Source organism: Vulpes lagopus, chromosome 2, assembly GCF_018345385.1.
Source record: "Vulpes lagopus strain Blue_001 chromosome 2, ASM1834538v1, whole genome shotgun sequence".
In the NCBI taxonomy this organism is placed as follows: Eukaryota; Metazoa; Chordata; class Mammalia; order Carnivora; family Canidae; genus Vulpes; species Vulpes lagopus.
Window position 1 is genome coordinate 17,655,085 of NC_054825.1, and position 15,061 is coordinate 17,670,145.

Sequence of the window (15,061 nt, forward strand, 5' to 3'; positions counted from 1 at the left end):
GTCTAACTATACCATTTCCTAACTTGGTTGTAAAAGTGGGCAAATAACTTAATCTCTCTGTACCCATTTTCCCATTTGTAAAATGAGAAGAGTAATGACCACACAGGGTTGTGGTGGGGACTAAAGAGATACTGAAGGTAGAGGATTGAGAACAGTGTGTGACCCATGTTAAGTGCTCAATAAACATTGCATCATTTCTCCATTAGGTCCAATCACTAGTCCACGGCGAGGAACCTACAAAGGTGGATGGAGCACGTTTTCTTCACACCAGGAAGCTGGCAGAGGTCGAGCACCTTGTTGTAAGAGATCAATGACCAAAATGAAACACCAGAGCTAGGTGGCTTGAAGTGAGAAGGAGTGCTGACTCATAAGGCTTGGATACTCAGAGATGGCAGGAGCAAAGTTCATAATTGGTATAGGCTACTCTTCAAAGATGTGAGGCTACTAACTGTAGACAAACACTCTTATGGTTCCAGAGATGTACTAGCAGGTGCCCTGGGCCTACTTAAGGTACAGGGTAGAATACTTAGGACTATCTTAAACTATCTGCTTACCTGTTGAAAGGAGAGAGTGAGCCTTGTATTTCTGCACTTGTATAATTTCTCTTTCAACCTATTTTGTTTATTAATCATATAGTTTCCATTAGTTTTGTGCCTGTTGTAATTCTGGTATAATTTGCTTCAGAGGAAAGAAAAATCATCATTTCAGAATAAAGGGCAGATGACCCAGAGTTTTAAGTATAAAGTCCCTGACGTCAAACAAAATGGTTATCTCCACAGCTAAGAGTCATCCCTGACTATTAGTAGTAAATGAAGAAAAGGAAGAGTCACTTTCTATGCACATATTTTAGAATAAGAACTTATAGGAAATGCCAAACTGGGTCAAGCCAATGGCTCATACAACTGCCACAGTGTTTGGTCTTTGATGGTCACTCTCAAGGAAGTCTGTTAACAGGTCTGATAATTGTCCCTCTTGATGCCAGTCTTAGATTAAAATGTCCTACCAATAGCTCTTTAGTTTAATATCATATACTCTTTCCTCTGTCTCTTCTTTTCTAGATAGAGCTATCTAATTAACTGGTCATCTCATCAATTTTCTCAAAAAGGAAGGGATTGGAAAGAAATTTGATAGGCATTAAACTCAATATATATCAAGGTGTAAATGGCACATGGAAATAATCATGTATTTTCTCTCAAACCAAAAGCATTCTGGACATGTGTCCCTCTGCTGAGAAGCAGTTCCTAAAGAGACAGTAACTGCCAATCAAACTTTTAAGAACATAAAAAATATTTCAAGAACTTTAGAAGATGAATTTCATTATTTGCTAGGAAGACACTAGTGGTTAAACTAATATGCTTTCTATGCTGTTTACATATAATTGATTTTATATAATAATCAAACTCTTTTATATTTGCCAATAATAGCTATCAAGTAAATGAATAGAAAAGTTTACAGATTTTTGTCAAAACCTCTTGCCAGTAATTTTGAAAGATGAGCACTTTTGCTGACAATAACATAAAAATGTTGACTTTTACAGAGCCATCTCTACTTTCTAAAGAACCTAAATATATATACATGACCTCATTTTACTTTATAACAACCTTAGGAGATACATAGAGTCTGGTGTCAGGTTTACATTTTGCAAATACAAAAATGTACACAGAGAGGTTAAGTGATTTCTCAAAGTCACACAGCTGATTAATTACCAGGCCAAATAATAGAGTTGCTCTCTCTTTCTCCAATTTAGTCCATCACACAGTATTTTCCTAGATTTTGTGGACAAGTAAAATTTCAAAAAACATTTTAGAAGACCCAAATAGGGTTGTCAATTTTGTTATTTTTCCAGAGAGAGGGAAAAATAAATATATAACTTCTACCTGCTATTTATATCATATCATAAAACTATCTTGTCTTTTATCACCCCAAAATAGGAGAAACATCATCTTAGGAAAAGTGCAGTCCTTTTAATTAATAAAATTTGCCTTATGAGAAAGTTACTATTTTGTCATTTTTTTCTCATTCTGCTATTACCCACAACTCCTGCTGCGGTCTAAGAACTATTTATTAGACCAATACTTGTAAACCATTTCCCTCTTTTGTGCTGTTTCAAGTCTTACTAGCTTTTCTACTTCGTTTGCTCCTTGCATTTCATAGTCTTTAACAAAAAGAAACCAATATGTGCCAAGTTTTTCCTTTTGAAAGATATTGTTCTTCTACTAATATCTTAACAAAAATTATTAGCATCACATATTTAATCCCAGTCAAAACAGAGGGCTGTTGGCTGACCAGGTATGACCAGGCTGAGGGCTAACAAGGAAACAGGAAATGCATAAACAACATAGGACCTGTTACAGTAACATCCCCCCCTCCCCATATTACTTTGATAAGAAGCAAGGACAAGACAAAGGCTTTCTGCCTGGCTTCTCATTTCTCATTCCACTTCCAAACTCATCCAAGAAAATGTGATGGCTCTTGTCTATGCAAAGGCTGTACCATATCTTTCTTTACTTCCACAAAGCCCGCCATGTTCCTTCTTCCAGACTTGGTTTTATAGTCTGCAATAATTTCCCAAGCCTTATATGACAAATAGATATTTAATTTTACAAAACTTTATAAACTACCATTGTATTCTACCAAAGGGATGGAGGTTGGTTTTGGGAACACTCTTAAAGTGACATTTTCCATGTTGACTATATTGATAAGCTGATGTGAATGTGATGTTTTAGTACACATCAAAAGGAATAACCATCAAATCCCATTCAATCTTATCATCTTGATCAATGCAGTATCTGTGATCTTCTTTGATGACTTCCTTAAGCTTTGGGAGGGAAATATATGAATGGTACAGTGAAAGAGAAAAGGTAGCCCAATCCGACAAATCAAGCCCTGTGATCAAGTGTGAAAGCAAGAATATCCCCAACCCAACCAAGTCCCATGTAGAAAGAGGCTCACCAATAGGATGGTTTGTCAAAGAAAGTCCCTTAATGTTTGGCTAAAGACTACATTCTCCAAGGATGTCAAAGTAACATTTTCTAAAAAATCCTTAAATATATACAAATTTCGACCATAATAAAACTTTTTTCTATAAATAGAGAAAGATAAATGCCTATATATCACCAAATGATCACAGATTCATAATATTTTTATTTGTGTAGTTTTATGGTATACAAAATATTTTTAGCATATGGTATCATTTCTTAGGAATATTCTGAGACAGGTGATATTATTTCCATCTACTGAAGAAGAAGCTGAGACTCAGGCATTGTGTGATGTGTTCAAGGTCTCACCAATAAGAGCTAGAACCCAAGTCTGGTCTTTTGACTTCATGTTCAGGGCTCTTTCTGTTACTGACATTCTTAACCAAGACAGTGACTTCTAAAGGTGAGCCCAGGCACAAAAAAGAACAAATGAAAGCTGGCTTTTATTCCAATCAGGGCAGAAAGCCAATCTATTAATAATGTCAGAATGAAGGGCTGCCCACACTGTTAAAGAATCTGGAGGGGTCACAGTTTTCTTTAGGTTCTTCACTATTACTACAATGCCAATGCCATTTGTGTTCTTCCTATTCAGTTCCTTAGAACTCATCACATAGTAAGCCAGTATAGGACAGCCATGAGCTCAGGGCAAGAGAAAACATCAGCCATTCACAAAAAAAATCATTTGGAATAATTTTCATTATACCTGTTCTTCCAAAAAAAAAAACCAAACATTTTTATGATGCTAAATTTAAAATATTTAAAATTTAAAATATTTAAAATGGAGTTATTGCTAACCACCTATTTCTGTGGCTTATATACAGGGCAAGAACTATCTGAACTACGTAAAATAAATTTTTATACAATCTATACTTCACTAAACAAAACAAAAAACATAAATTATACAAATCGGATGACTATGCAAGATTAATAGATATTTATTTACTGTGTAAAAATACACAGTTGTTGCATAAAATGTTTATAATGAAAAAGCTTGTCCATTTTAAGTATAGACAAGTCTTAGAAGTCAAATTAGGGCTGTATTTTCTGAAATTAATAACTAGTATTAACTCAAACCAAAAGTTTGGACAATTATTAAGTAATGCTATTAAGATTATCATGAACATTAGTCTTGCTGCTTATTATGACTCTTCTTTTTCCATATCTTTTTCCTATCTTATGATTTTTAAAAAACAGAATCATTAGGAATCATTTTCAACACCAGGGCACATAAGGTAAGGTAGATACTGTTATTTCTTTGCCCCCAGCTCACATCATTTAGACTGATTAAAATGTTAATTTTTCCATATGTGAAGAAATGTAAAGGAGCAAACAACTGGAGACTGCACCGTGTGCTAGCAATCATTGCGGGTGGGTAAACTGACAACATGTAACTGCATATTAAGACAAATGTAGAATTTAGACAAAGTATTCCATCTCTTTTCAGATGTATACTTTTAAACCTCAGGAACTGTTTTCAGTAGATGTCATGCCTTTTAACTTGAAAAAAGATAAGCGCAAATAAGCTCCCAATTGTCTCCCCAATATGTAAACCACATCTCGGGCTGCTGTCTCTGCTACTCCTTTGAAGTTTCCCTGAAATGTCATGTGTTGTGAAGACTGCTGTGCATAAGCAAGACAATTTGCTCACTCTCAGAATTCTTACCGGTTTCCACTGCTATTTGGTATCCAGCCTCTAGTCTCCGAGATGACCTTTCCAGCCTCTCTGTGTTATCGAGCAGATGTGCCCTCTGAAAAAGAAAAAGGGAAAAAAATCAGACGGCCGTCTACAATGTTCTTTTTTTGCCTTAAAAAAAATTAATGTCTTCTTATGTCCTATCACTTCTGGGGCGGGGGGAGATACTATGCATTATAGATAATTTTTAGCAAATCTCCTATGGGCAGATTTCCAATCAATCAATTGTGTACGGATCATCCAGTTTTTTGTTTTAAAAGGCAGATTCATGTTGTATGTGGTCACATGAATCGTATTCCCAAACACTGACAAATGTACGAAGACGAGAGCCAACTGGATCTTTCCTGTTTCAGCAGAGTAGATGTATGAGACACTTGCATAGATTTATGATCCTTATTTTGTATTTATTTTTTATAAAATGCCATCATTAAAAAAACTCATTTGCTCCTTTGATTCCTGCAGATAGTAAATTTTAAACAGAAACTTTATTTTCAAGAGAATGCTCCAATTTTGGATGTGTGGCAAGATGCCATATAGAACAACATTTGCTACTAGAACAGAATATTAAACAGCAGATTTGGTTTTAAGACAACTCGGGGCAACCACCAAGAAACAAGAGAAACACATTTCTGCCTGCACACAGATACACAAAAATGTGAGTTAGTTCCAAATATAGGACACTAGATTGAAGGTGAACTTTTGACTCCTCTTGTTTTAGACTGAACTAAAATGATAATAATTATATGTACTCTTTTATGCTATATTTGATGGGGAAATGAAAGGATTTTCCCGTAATTCTCCATGTCTCAACTTTCTTTTCTACACTGAGGCTGATTTTTTGGTTTTGTTTTTTTATCCATAGTGATCAGTCACTCGATCAGTCAGGTTGACCAACATATTCATAAACTAATCATAGCTGTGAATGAGTAAGAATGTATGCATGCACATGTGAATGTGTGTGTGTGTACAGATGCACATACGTCTGGATACTAGAAATAGATGAATATGTGTATCTGTATATTTCTGTGTGTGTACACGCATACATGTATTTGTATAAATTAGTACTCCCCCTCCCCCCCAAATCAGTTTTGGTATCTGGTCAAACGGTAAGAAAAAAATGCAGCCACAACTCCTATAACTTTGTGTTGTTGACAGATGTCATTTAAAATCGAAGAAATGCTTTCTAATAATAATAAAAAAGGAGGTGCCACACATATTATCTGAGTGGCTGTCGAGCGAAACGATCTACCTTGCTCTAATGAGCCCCCATGGATCGTGGAGATGCAAGCTGTATTGACATGCACACTTAAGCTAATACACCTAGACCAGTGCCTCCAAGCTCTAGCAGCCAGGGATGCTGACAGACTATCTCGCTTCCATCTTCAAAGAAAGGAAGTGATTAGTATGTTATCATTACCATTCAAAACGTGATTTCCTTATTCCCTCCCGGCATAGGTGACACATCTGAGATGCGGCCAGACGTTGGAGGCAGCTAAAGCCACATCAAAGCTTTCCTTGAAAATTTTTTTTGGGGGGAAGGGCCTGGGGGGGGCGGGGGGGGGGGGGAAGAATCATTAAAACAATGCATTTCGAACAGAGAGATAGGACCTGATGTGAAGGTCAGGAAAGCTGCAACAACAGTCTATAATAATTAATAGAGTTGTCTAATATACAGTGGAGAAATTAAGAGAAAAGCTGCCCCTCCCTCTACAAAAAAAAAAAAAAACTAAATAAATAAAAGGGAGGAAGGAAGGAATGCTTATATCATGAAAACGCTAAATCACTGAAGGCTGTAATTGAGAAAAAGAAAAGCAAGAGGAGCTCTCTGTGTTTGGTATACATGACTATTTTTAAATAAAATTAAACACTTCACTCAGCTTATCAAAAATAGCTTTCTTCCTCCTAATTTTCTCTATACGCATGTTTTAGGAGTAGGGAGTATTCTTCCCTTCTCTGAATATTGTTCTCTACTCTAACAAAGGACTTAATTTCAAACTGGTAATTCTCATAAAAATATATCACATTTGTGAAATCAAGAGTAAATCTAAATTGGAATTCTGAATAACAGAACAAAAATTTTGGGCTCATTTTCATATTGGATGAAATCCCTATATTAAAAGAAAACACTTAGCTACTGTAGAATTAAAAAAAAAATCAAAGATCAATACTGGGAATGGACAGTCTAATTATATGATAATAGATGGTGTAAGAAACAAAGCATTTAAATGTAAAATGATTCTTGGAATTCCACGAAGGGGAGCCAAAGCGGATTATTAAGTGTATGGCTCTAACGGGGAGCAAAATTTCTAAAAGATTGTTTTTTAAAAAAAGATATCTTCCTAAATAATGGAAGCAACTCTTCTTCAGGACAGTTTATCAGAGCAAATCTGCACACAAGAGGACTACCAGTTTACCAGCAAGCTTTCCAGCAGGACCCCACTTTGTATTTTGGAACCTCTTCACTTAAGTCAAGCTAAAATCAAGTTCTTGTAACAGCTGTGCTATTTACATTGTTCCCTTAGTTGTGCATTGCCCTGGTCTCTGAAAATGAAAGGAAATACACTACAGTAGCAGCTGATGCTTTCAACTTGCCCCCACACTCCATCCCAAACTCATTCTCTCACCCTCTCCTCAGCCCTTTCAAAGCAGGTAAGTGAAGCTGTGCAGGAGCTTCAGACAGAGCTCCACTTGCATGAGGAGCTGTGCAATGTGGCGAACTGGAGATGCAGGATTCAGCACAGCCAACACCAGTTCAGCTGCCTGTGCACACTAGCCTGCCTCCAAGCATGCCCCGTTCCCAGAACTGAGCCAGGAAAGAGCATCACAAGAAAGGGATGGGGCACACTCTGTATCCAAACACAACCTAACATCCTATTTTGAAGCAGACTAGTGCCTGTGTTCCTAGAAGAGGTACAAGGAAGAAATCTGGGGTACACTCACTGTTCGATTACTATTTGAATCCTGGCTGAGAAACAATCTCTTTTGAGCAAACCATATACCAATGCACTGCCATCATCATAATCTATTTTACAAATATTGATGCTATATACATATCAAAGACTGTTAAAAGAATATTCCAGAGTATATTATTCTATTAGTTGAATGATTTAATTCTTCCAAGTACAATTCCATTCCGGGTTATAGTTTTGGAAACACGCAGCCCAGAGCCATTATTGATGAAACGGTTGCTATAGGCACAACAAAAGAATTAAGCCAAAAACGATGATAAAACTGTATTTTACAAGAAATGCAGACGTGAGGTTTTCAGCTTTTAGAATTAAGATTTCTAAGTCCATACAATTCAGCTTAACAAAAATAAATCTGTCAAAAACGCCGATTGTAATAAGGCCTAATATTTTATTAATTATATTCACTAAATTCAGGAGAAAAGCTTCGTGTAGTTTCTTCATATAGAGGTTTGTGCGTCTATTGTTAGTTCCATTAAGATTTGAAAACATATTATTTACCTAAGCATGAGTATACACAAATACACATAAAGCAGATATTCTGGCTTGCAGGAAAATAATGTTGAGTATCACTCACCTCAGGAATGATCTTATACAACAAAACTACAATTGATTATATTCACTTAGCATATACATCTGCTATCATAAAAAAACACAAAAATGTTGGAGGCTAAGGGTTTTATATATTTTCACCCTTTATTTTATATATCATTATTACTTTTACTAAGAGAGGACATCAATGGAGTATCTTAAGTCAAAAGGGTTGGTGAAAACCACTGTCTACAAGCCTCTCATTTAGCATTCATGTCACCTATAGAATGATGACATACTAATAAAAAAAAATTCTAGGAAAATCTCAATCAATGCAGTCAGTCTAAACTCAAAAATAATTCGTAGTACTCTTTATAAGCAATTAGCTTTCAAATTGCAATACAGGCCATTATTTTATGTCCTAATATAAAAGCAACAAAACTCAACCTCACTAAGCAAAAAAAAAAAAGAAAAAAAAGTAACCCTAATTAAAAAAAAAACACACAACAATATAGAAAACAAGGCCAGAATCATTCAGCATCCCTCATTGATACAGGGATAAAATGATAAACTTTGCTGTAAATATTTGCTGGGACACAAAAAAGTCCAGAGCTGCATTATAAAACAGGCCAGCAACTCAGGAAAATGAGAACTCACTTGGGTGCTATTTCCTACAAAAAGGAAAGTGTTTAACAATGAGGAGAGCTTTGGCTATTCTTAAGTATCTGTGTACACAGTCTAGTAGAGCATTTATAACATATGTGTGTTTCTCTAAAAGGAAAACAGATTCGTGGTTCTTGTGTTGAACCTAAGAATTTTGGGTGAGGGAAAAGAGTATATTTAAAAAAAATTTCAGTAAATTGGAATGTCCGGGGGAAAAAACATTTTAATCACATTGACTTCTTTGAGAAACCAATACAAATAAAATAAACCTGAAGTTAGTCTACATTAACATTAAAACTACACTTGGATAAAGTTTTAAGATATCCTTTTATTTTTCCTTCCTTTTTTGGCCTTTAAAATATGAATTTTCTCCGGATGCCAACCAACAACAACGATCACTGTGATAAGCATGATTAGGGTTTACTTGTTTTTTAAAAGATAGTCAGCAGAGAACATTGCTAGCCATATAATCAATATTTTTGCTATGTGTAAATTTTCCTGGAAAAAATGAACCCAAAGATCTTACTTCAGATTTGGAAACTCAATTTTATAGGAAAAAGCAGAATTAAAAAAAAAAAAAAAAGCAAGCTAGGAAGTACTCACCTCTTCACGTAATTTTATCAACTGCAACATGAATGCACAAAAAAAAAAGATAAAAAGGAAAGAAATGGCAGGAAGGAAAGATCAGTTGTGTGACAGGATACAGAATTAACATTGACAATTTATCTGTTTACATGTTTAGCATTTAAAAATCACAGACAAACACATTAAAAGAACCTAAACATAGACTACATGCAGAGTTTTTTGAACGAATAAAGATCACTTTCTCACACTGTCACATTAAACAAAGAGAATAGTGTGAAATTCTCTTTTAAAGTACATCTAAGACACCATCATGAAATAAAGGGGAACGGCTTCATAGAAGTCTATATTATAAAGAAAGAAAACAAGTTTACTGTTCCTCTCTTCTAAGAATGTACCACTGAAGAGGTTTTGTATATACAAGTTTTCAGGATGTTTCTCTATTTTGAATCTTGACAACTGATTTCAGATTTTACCTACAAATGAAAATGATTAATAGTTCATGCTTTTGTCCCAATAAATGTTTAAAACAAATAATTATGTTAGTTAATACCATACATGGGCCCACTCTAGTAATAGGATTGTATTTGTATTATTTTAATTGGGAATAAAGCATGCCAAGGGAGACAATATTCAAGACATAGTACCCAAATATTTCACTATCTTTATAAATATTGTGTGTATCAGTGTTAGTTTCTAGGATTTGTTTTGCTTAAGAGGCTACTGAAATCATGCGGTGTTTTTGTTTTTAATTTTTGAAGTTTCTTCATTTTTCAATTTTCATCTTGTAAACCAGGTCATCTCAAAGCCATGAGCTATGCTATGAGCTCTCCTACTTCATTTGTACTGCTGTCTATTCTCACTGAAGTCACACCAAAAAAACACTCTTTACTTGTAAGTAAATTCCCTATGATAATGTTTTAATTCTCCTATGCAGAACATTTTTTACTTGCCTTAAATATAACAGATAAAATATGTTACTTAATTCTTTAGAAACTGGAAAATGGATATATAACCATATATCTGACTCATTCTTTGTGTGTGTGTGTGTGTGCGTGCACTGGGGGTATGTATATGTTTCACAGTATTTTAAATCAAATATCATTGTGTAGTTGAGATGACTGCCATAGTTTCTGCAATGAACAGAAACTGAAACCTATATTGTGAAAGACTATAAACCACATTCTAGGTCTGAAATTTGCATCCTCAGCATTTCAGGTCTACAACTGATAATTTTTAAACATCCAAATATCTGTAACATCTGTTATAATACTTGACATATACAGGCCAATAAATTAAACTACTGCTTTGGGAGAAAACATGCCATAAATTGCTCACTATAAGTCTCTCTAAAAGTTTCATGTTTACTATTAGTCCTGCTTTCTCAATGCTTAATGCTGTTTTTGTCTTCAATTCAAGGAAGGCAGTATGCATTCCAGCTCATTCTGTTATTTATTACATGAAAAGTATTTCAAGTACAAAGAATGAGATTTCAAAATCGTTATGAATCTTTTAGAGAAAGGGTACAGAATCTATTACATAATGTCTCACAATGCATTTAGTGGAAATGAAACTTTTAATACTGTCCTTTCAAAATGTACAGGAAGATGTAATTATTTTTAATTAATATACTCATTCTCTCAGCAACCATCCAGTGTCTATGAGTCAAGCATCCTGTTTCATGTGAAAAGTTACCATTCTTCCCAAGAATAAGTAAAATTTTAAACTAAAATACCTGGCTTATCATATATAGGAATCTTTCTCTGTGCTATCTGAACATCATGGGAGAAAAAGGCAAACATTAATTCTCAGAAAGAGACGATCTGGGAATTGATCGCACAGCTATCTTTTCTTTCTGGGGGCACCATTCTTCAGTTGACTATGATACTTAAAGGGCCAAAGTTTAAAACTACTCCTCAGCAATTGAGACCATTTGGGGCATGCCACCCTGCCATAATCAATGAGTGTTTAAAAATGCTACCCATTTGTTTTTTCAATAGGTTCCAAACAAAAAACGTTCTATCTTGTTTGTGCTGCATGGCTGCATTCAAGCTCTACACCGGATTTGTAGCTAAGCTAGGTAATGGGGAGGGGTTTTAATCTTCATCTTCTTCTTTTTTTTTTTTTTTTTCTTTTTCGTTAGGCTGGGAGTTTTCATTCAAGTAAACAAAAGATGGTCTATTTTTGAAAATTAACAATGCTTAGACTAGACTGAAAGTAGTGATTTCGTATTTTATTGAGTTACTAGCTCCATCATAGGCGACTTGAAAATGTGCCATGCCACCATGTTGAGTTATGATAATCAACATCTTTTTTGAAACAAAGATGGTTTTTTTTTTTTTCCTCTCCCCCAATGCAGAATTTGATACAAGAGGTAATCTGTTCCTTTGTGGGCTGAAAAAAAATCTGGTTTACGCTGGTTTGAACCAGTGGAATCTCTTGTGGTTAAGCCTTCTGCTGTGGCTAAAATCAAAACTGCACTGCAGCGCATGTGAGGGTTCATGCGCGAGCCTGTGTGTGTGAGGGGTGTCACGTGACCCCCAGAACTACCGATTTTAAAAAAAAAAAAAAAGCTGATAACGCCACTGCCGTCTCTGTCCGCATACAGATAACGAATAAATGCTGAACTCTATTAAACGCCCTTTACACATTATCGTGGGTCGAACACACAATTTTCTGAACTTATGATGACAGTCTATTTATTTTGCTATAAACCCTCAGCACGTAACGAACAGATTTGTGCCTGGTAATGATCTGCTCTGCCAGGGCTATATGAAATGATACCGACCTTCTTTAGATCTTGGGGAATTAAATTGACCGACTTCACCCCCTGGTCTGTGGCTGAAGTTTGACACACTTTATGCACAGCAAGCCCAAATCGGAACTTAAGAGAACCTCGCATTAAAAAAAATTAAGCAATCGTATCTGCTAAATGTTGCTACGCCACAAAATTTTCGGCACGTTTAGGAATATCCTACTCCTTAGACACGGATTTGAACCTTCTATTTAGGATTTACTAAAATTTCATTTACTCACATTTATTCACCGATCAGTAATTTTGCGTACGGAAACTGAGAGACCATTAGTAGGGTTCAAACGTAAGAGTCTGGAACATTTTATGCGCCCCATCATCAGACTCCACTATATGAAGGGGATTAGGGGATTTAATTCGGTAAGATTTTTTTTTCCTTTCCTGAGAATGATTTTCATGAAACTAAATCAAGGTAACAATTATTAAAGTTTCCACTCAAATACAGCACTGCTACATTTCAAAAACGCAACTCTCTCAGGGAATTACAATGTTGCCATATGGAATGGAAAACATGGTATTTTAAAATAATAGAATGATAATGCCTAAGACAATAGTCCTTGGAAAGCTGATGACCCAACAATACTCGAATGTGCAATGTAGGTAATTTTGTCCCTTCTTTGTAAATGAGGGATGAGCTATATTTGATTGTATGAAATGGATATGAATCAGAAATGAATTTATACAAAGCAATTAATTTGGAATTAAATGAAACTGTGTACTGTATGAGGGACGTTAAAGATGCACTTGAAAAATTCTTAATTGCTGAAATCTTGACATTTCTAATCATGTCAGAAATGTTTATATAAGAGTAAATTAATATACTTTATAGTTAATTGGCAGATTATGTGCCTAACAGATTTTAGATGCCTAAAAAAAAAAGCATTATAAATGACCAGAATGAGAAATAATAGCTATGGCATTCACATTTGCCTAAATCTCTACAAAGAAGCCACTATAAGGAGGATGTGTATGTTGCATCGAAAATAACTAGTCAGCAGTTAGTTTATTTGACCTATTTGCAACCATTGTTATAATTCTTTATTATTTCCCTTTTCTGATATATATATTTTTAAGTTGAGATATATCCCAATTTCAGTGAAACATATATTTTGGTTTCATTTTATTTATCTCCAAGTTTTCTCTGTTTATTAAAAGTTTATCTTAAATATTACATAGCTATAAAGTTCTAAAAATTTATCAACAATTAACTTGAAGATAAACTTAGTTGTGGGCAGAAAATATTTTCTTATGTAAATTATAGGTAATCCTACCCTGAAAAAAAACAAAAAACAAAACTATCTTCTCAGCCCCTGAGCTACAAAAATTAATACATAAAGAGCAAACTTAAAATCTTTTCTTCCTTTAAAGAAAGGGCTTCTGTTTTGATTCCATAGTCTGACTGAATACTGATGCAGAATAAAGAGTAATTCTCAAGTGACCATTCCTGGCTAAGGGATGTGGTTTAGTTTGAGGGATTTTAATTCCTATATTATGATAAAAAGCCTCAAAACAAAATTTAATGATTTCATTATGGAATAAAAATTTTGTTATGGTTGGCGACAAGATATCCAAAAAGTTAAGTGTGGTCTCTTTGAACTTTCAAACCTAATTCAAATTTTGGACTGAAAAGTTCACATAACTAATAATCTAACAGTTACACTGTCTCATGACTATAATTTATCATATTCTATTTATTGAAGTGACAGCTCCTTACAACTAAACTTCAGGTTCTCCAAGCACATTCAGAATTTGTAAGTTTGATTTATACAAGTCCAGAGGAAATCTCTGCGTAATCACTTTAAAGTGACAGGAATATAATTTGAAAAATTCAGAAAATACGAACTCTATCTATTTTTGTGGAATATTTTTCTTTAGGCATAAAAAATCATACTTATATGTACATGAGGCAAATGTTTTAGGCACATAAAATGTCCATTAAGAGAAGTGAACATGCCTTAAAAAAAAAAAAAAGGGATCCCTGTCAGAGTACTACAACATCTATTAGAATAAAGGAGTCTGAGTTAGACAGGAACACCCCTTCCTTTCTATTTCCTCTATATTAAGCAGTAGTTTCAAATGAGGGAAAGATCTATAGCTTTCTAGAGAATTGACATGGGAACTCTGCATTCACTTTTTTTTTTGCAAAAAAGAGAATACTTTTTTTTGTAGTAAAGATATGAAATAAAATTATGATTCACTCATTCAAGAGACATGAACAATCTAAATCACACTTAAAATAGGAAGAAAATATTTTTCCTCTCATTCTCGTGTTATTTAACCTATTATGAGTAAGACTCTTTATCCCATCAGCCTTTTATGTTTGATGTGCTCCTTATTTTTCTTCCCCTTAGCTGTTCTCACATTTCAATCAGAAAAGCTGAAATCCCAAGTCAAATCTTAACATGTTTACATGTCTAAACTCAAGCTGATGACATTCAAATGGTGGATGAGGTGAGATATTTCCAAAATCAAATATAATCAGCTGAGTGATTCTTCTCCTCCCCCCATCCTTTTTTTTTTTGGGGGGGGGTGGATGGCTGGGAGCCTTAATCACATAAACAACATCCCATTTATAATATTTACATTAGAGTAGATAGTAATAAAGTTTTAGCATATATAGACTTAAAATATAATCTATTTGAAATGTTAAATACAATTATACAAGTCTTATAATGTGTATCAATATGTTTTACCATCTTATTAAAATTTTGGTTTACTCAATGAATGATTTATGCTCATTTTTATTTAGGCAGAGTAGAGACCTTTACAATACTTGTCAAAGGAATATTAATAAACACGTTCAGGTCTTGCTTCTGAAGTTCCCATCATTTACTTT

At 34.5% G+C, this 15,061-nt stretch overlaps 1 protein-coding gene across 10 annotated transcripts in view; it reads right to left on the reverse strand.

Moving 5' to 3' along the window:
- VTI1A (vesicle transport through interaction with t-SNAREs 1A) overlaps positions 1 to 15,061 on the reverse strand; it is a 349,002-nt gene that overhangs the window by 253,772 nt on the left and 80,169 nt on the right. For 6 of the 10 annotated variants that reach the window (XM_041745792.1, XM_041745797.1, XM_041745791.1 and 3 more), the window contains exons 5-6: positions 9,435 to 9,455; positions 4,642 to 4,726 (exon numbers count right to left, since the gene is read on the reverse strand). In XM_041745792.1, the coding sequence (XP_041601726.1) occupies positions 4,642 to 4,726; positions 9,435 to 9,455 (106 nt within the window). The remainder of the gene's footprint in view (positions 1 to 4,641; positions 4,727 to 9,434; positions 9,456 to 15,061) is intronic. The other 4 variants (XM_041745794.1, XM_041745800.1, XM_041745793.1 and 1 more) reach the window with 1 other exon arrangement.